Genomic DNA, 4,780 nt, shown 5'->3' with positions numbered 1-4,780 from the left:
TGGAACAGGTTGCCCAAGGAATGATTCTGAAAATGGCGGTGGTTGATTTAACAGTAACATTATAGACCCAAATGTGCTAATTTTTGATGTGTTCAGAAAGACAAGTGTAACTTTGCAGGGTCGACAAAATCTACATTTATTTCCTGGTCTTTTAAGTAATTCTAAAAAGTAATTTTAACTTAGATAATGCAACTAGGGGTAGGGAAAAACTGTGGTCTTGCAAGGCAATGCTATAGTCTTCACTGCCAACAGACCCAAATCATCTGCCTGACTAAGTGATGCTGTGGAGGCTTCAGCTCCCCAGATCATTTCCAGTAAATCCACCCAAGAAAAGAGCTCATTTGGGTCTCATAGTAAATCACAATTTTGTAATTTAACTCACAGCAACAGTAACAAACTATTTACTGTTTCTATGTCAATGAAACAGAGTGACAAGACTTAGAAACTGGGAACCCAAGTTTGGAACTTGGGTTATCAATTCTTATACAGCGATCTTTTTATTAATAGTTCTCCTAAACAGACCAGAACGATGTTTTACACATGTTCAGAAAAGGCTGTGGGTTTTAATAACTTGTCTGCTGTTATTTTAAGCTACTAAAACCATTGTCAGCAGGTCAGCCAGCAAATCTGATGACATAGTCCATGTACCAACCGGACTGTTAGAAAACAGGTCTTGTTTTCCATGGTCATTCTCACAGGATGATGTTATGCACACTTCATTTCAAAAGACTCAAGCCCTTCCAAGCCCCGTTTTTCACTACTGCCTCACATTCCTCTTTAGAGAGGATGATACATTCTGTAAAATCATCTTAAAATCAGGAAATTAATGCAGCTGTTTCTCCTGAATCAGTTCTTTTGATAAACCTTGCCATTCCCTTGGTACTCGTTAAGTAGTTTGCCACTGATGTGGCTGGTAAGAAAAGGACAGTATTTCTGTTTTGAGGGAAGAACTAATCAAAATCAAAATGCAAAACAGAAACTAAGGATTTCTGTATTAGATACAGAAACATGGTCAATACTAGTTCTACATGTCAGTTTGTTGGTCTGTTTACTGTTGTGTATAATGTTTCAACTCTGTCAGACTTGCCTCTCCCCCAAAATATATTTTGTTTTCCTAAACACTGTGTAAAAGTCTGCTACGTGCCTTTCAAGTACACAAATTGCAATAGCTCAGAGAGCATTAAAACAAACAAACAAACAAACCCAAACAAAACCCAAACCAAAAATGCAGACAGCTATGTGGTTGTACACACGTCCTAGAGAAACAGTACAAAATGACAGTAACAAATAGCATGATTTTCTACCTAAATTAGGTCAGTAATTTTTCTTAAATAGAATGCCTGCATGTGATTAAACAATACTCATGCAGAGCTCTTGGTCCTGGTGACTACTGGAAATCAATATTCTTTTTAGTTCCCTTCCATGGCCTTTCCTAACAGTGGTTCAACAAACCAAAAGGAGTTTAATGATCCTTTCAGAATACTATGGAAGCTGTATTGACAATTTGTCCATAATATATGGTGCATATTTCTCTGTGAATTCTGCATGTGGAACCAGGCCCACAGAAGTAGGCACCCCCATGCCTTAATTCAGTGCCACAAACAAAAAGCACCTCCCATTATAAAGGATTCTGTGATTATCCTTTAAGGCCAGGGCTGAAGTACCACAGCAACACACCAGCACCCCAGCAGCACACTGCACCTGATGACATCAGATTGTCAGGTGCTAACACCACCAAGGCATCATCCACACTGACCTCGTTCATTGTTCTACCCATCTCCCATGCCCCTGCTCCACACTGCCCCACTGTTGGTGCCCCTCCTGCCCCTTCCTGCTCCCAAAAGGTGGGCAGTGACTCTATCTCAGAAGGTGAAAGAGGGAGGTGCTGCTGATTGTTTATTGAAACTTCTCCTTTCTCTAGTCCACCAGCCATACTTCGTGCCACAGAGATGCCTGTTCCAGAAGTCATATTGTTGTTTAAAAGGATATCATCCATCAGGGATGCCAAAACAAAACAAATCAGAGGAGTGTTAATAAAAATTATTTACAATGTTTGAATCCTATCTGGGACTGGCAAAACATCTGATGAAAGAGAAAAACAAGTATGGATTTCCAAGCCTTGCGTTTATGATCAACTGAGGGCAGTGGCCAAAGAGTTTTTTTTTTTCCTCTTGTTAAGAAGATGTACAGAAATGCCAATGGTGGATTCTGCTCTGCACAGAACTGCTCCCCGTGCTTAGAACACAGCTCAGATTACCCCTATACCCAAGCTTGCTCCTTATGGTTAAAGCTCAGATCTCATCAAACTACTCAGTTTCTCATCACATTCTCTGAGTTGCAGGATGAATTGCAATGAAGTGGTGTTTTTACACCTTACTCTTTTTGCTTTAAAAAAAATTACCATATTTTCATAAAACATCTTTTGTTGACATTCTGCACACAATACTGTCCACTAAAGTGCCGATTTTTTCTTCCTGTGGAGTAATTTTGTACATCTGCAGACAAAAAAGAAAAGCATAAAGGCTGTTTAATGAAGACAAAAATTGATCGCGTGCCTTCTAAAACTATGTGCACAAGATTTCCCCCTCTCCCCACTGCAAAGTCTCATCTTGTGACTACATGACACGCAAATTCTGACACTGCAAGACATAAAGGAAAGCTAAGAAACTGAACGAGAGCAGCACTTTTAGCTCCACGTTACATGCTACAATTTGTCCAATGTTCCTCACGTCCCTCATCACTACTTTGATGGACATGATGAAGATGATTTCAAGTTACTTGAGTTTCCTCAAGTGAAACACATACGCCTCAGGACACCGATCTAGCACACGGGAACTTGCTGAGAGCACACATGTCCTAACACAGCTCCTAGCACCTCGTCAACACATCTTCATTTCAGCCACCCATGCTGGGGCTATTTATGTACTTAAGATTATGAAACTGTTCAGGACTGAAAACTTATTTTTAACTAAATGATATTTGCCTGAGAAAACAGGAAGCCAAAGTGTCTGAATGGTAGGCGGCAAGCTGGAATTTATTTTTAAGTTCCGGCTTCCTGACAACATCAAGAATTTAAAGACTTAAATTTTGTGATGTCAGGGTGCAGCACCAGAACTTTTTCCAAGTAAAAGAGCTGTGAGAAAGAAATAATCAAGGCTGACTTACAACAAATTTCCAGTTGTGCTGAAGAAATACAGACCCTAAGCTATTATGTCTATTGATATGTAATCAGACATCGAAATAAGCGATCCCTTTTCTCTACACCAGCCACCTCTCCTGGCTACCTACCTTCTTAACTTTGGCAGTGTCTGTCAGTTGGGGGAGCTCATCTAGAGGGACCTGTTGGCCTTCCACCTGAGATGCTATATCTTCCAGGTTTACAGTTTTTCCTCTGTCCACAACCAGAACAATGAGTACTGCTGTGTCACTGTCTGAAATGCCAAACTTTTTAAATGCATCTGAAATCTAAGAAAAGATGAAAAACATCAAGATATTGCAATTCACTTTCTCACTGCGTGTAAGCAACCTTTAGTTACTGGGTCAAACAAGCCAAATAATATAAAATGACACACGTTTTTCATTAATGGAATTCTAACAAGCTACAAGAGATAACAGCATATTAGTCTTATTAAAAAAAAACTAAGTTCTATTATTACTGCCAGGTAAACAGTTAACTGAATATGTGTATTCAGTTTGGTTGCATGGATCTTAACAAGCTTTCCTGAGGAAAAAAAAATTATATATTTGTTCAAGAATTCTTACATTGTTGCTTGGTGAAAGGCTGAAAATAATTTCAGCATTGAGAGTCCTGGTTTTCATTTTACCTATCTTGTGTAGATGAACTGCTCTGTTGGCCGCCACAAGAACCTGAAAAGGATCTACAATCTGTAAAACAGAACAGAAGTTAAACAGAAACTTAACATACTGTTTTGAACTCTGAAAAAACTGTGATGACCATAGCCTAAGTCTGCAATAGTAGAAGTGAGCGAAGCAGCATTCTGCTAGTTATTATAGCAATTCTTGCCTTTCTAAAGTCAACACGCTTATTTCATGCATGAGGTAATACATACATAAAAATAAAGATTACACTCTCTCAATGAGGTTACCAAAATCTGTTGAAAAAAAAGAATCACGTTAATAAATCTTCTGTCAGCAAACTGCCAGATTAGATTTTTTTCCCCTTCCCTAACTACTGCTTTGCTAATTATAACAAAAAAGACTAGATTCAGAAACTAGTTATGGGTTTAAATGAGAACAAAGGCTCCAGAAAGATTTTTGCCAGGATTAAGCAATTGGAAGTAGATTTAAATAGCTCCACCAAGTAGGATGTGAAATGAATCAAGACGACAACTGTTTCGGTGATGCTGCCAAATCTTTCTTTTACACAGATGAATGCTTGCACGGCACTGTAAGGACATCGAAGGAGGGGCACGGCGCACAGGAAGCGAGCGAGGAGCTCGCACAGAAACTCCCGCGACAGCGGCTACAGGCGCGGGTCGCTTCTCAGAGCTCAGCAGGGCAGGATTCCCGCACGGCCTGCCAAACCGCAACGCGGAGCACACAGGGCGAGACGAGCGCTCACGCACTCACCATTGCAGGGTTTACCAGTGCTCCTTCGATGGCCCCTTCCATGGCTTTTTTCCTTAGTGCGGCGGCATTTTTCACGTGGTTAAAGAGGAGCAGAGTCACGCTGCGGTCAGGGAACAGCTCCAGCGGGTGCGTTACATCCATCCCGCAGCGGCGGAGTGGGGGCCCGGCCCTGCGGCCCCACCAGAGGAGC

The 4,780-nt window shown here is 40.8% G+C and overlaps 1 protein-coding gene across 1 annotated transcript; it reads right to left on the bottom strand.

Annotated features, from left to right (window-relative positions):
- Nucleotides 1-2,384: 2,384 nt before the first annotated feature.
- TPRKB (TP53RK binding protein) lies at nt 2,385-4,743 on the bottom strand. Its single transcript, XM_008941399.1, has 4 exons — nt 4,591-4,743; nt 3,763-3,885; nt 3,289-3,465; nt 2,385-2,495 (listed from the first exon to the last, which is right to left on the bottom strand). The coding sequence occupies exons 1-4, from the start codon at nt 4,729-4,731 to the stop codon at nt 2,409-2,411; spliced, it is 528 nt and encodes a 175-aa protein (XP_008939647.1). The 5' UTR covers nt 4,732-4,743; the 3' UTR covers nt 2,385-2,408.
- Between the last annotated feature and the right edge of the window lie 37 nt (nt 4,744-4,780).

Source organism: Merops nubicus, unplaced genomic scaffold, assembly GCF_000691845.1.
Source record: "Merops nubicus isolate BGI_N331 unplaced genomic scaffold, ASM69184v1 scaffold23735, whole genome shotgun sequence".
NCBI classification, from domain to species: Eukaryota; Metazoa; Chordata; class Aves; order Coraciiformes; family Meropidae; genus Merops; species Merops nubicus.
Note: the sequence above shows the minus strand (reverse complement) of the source record. Positions and strands in the feature narration are given on the sequence as shown.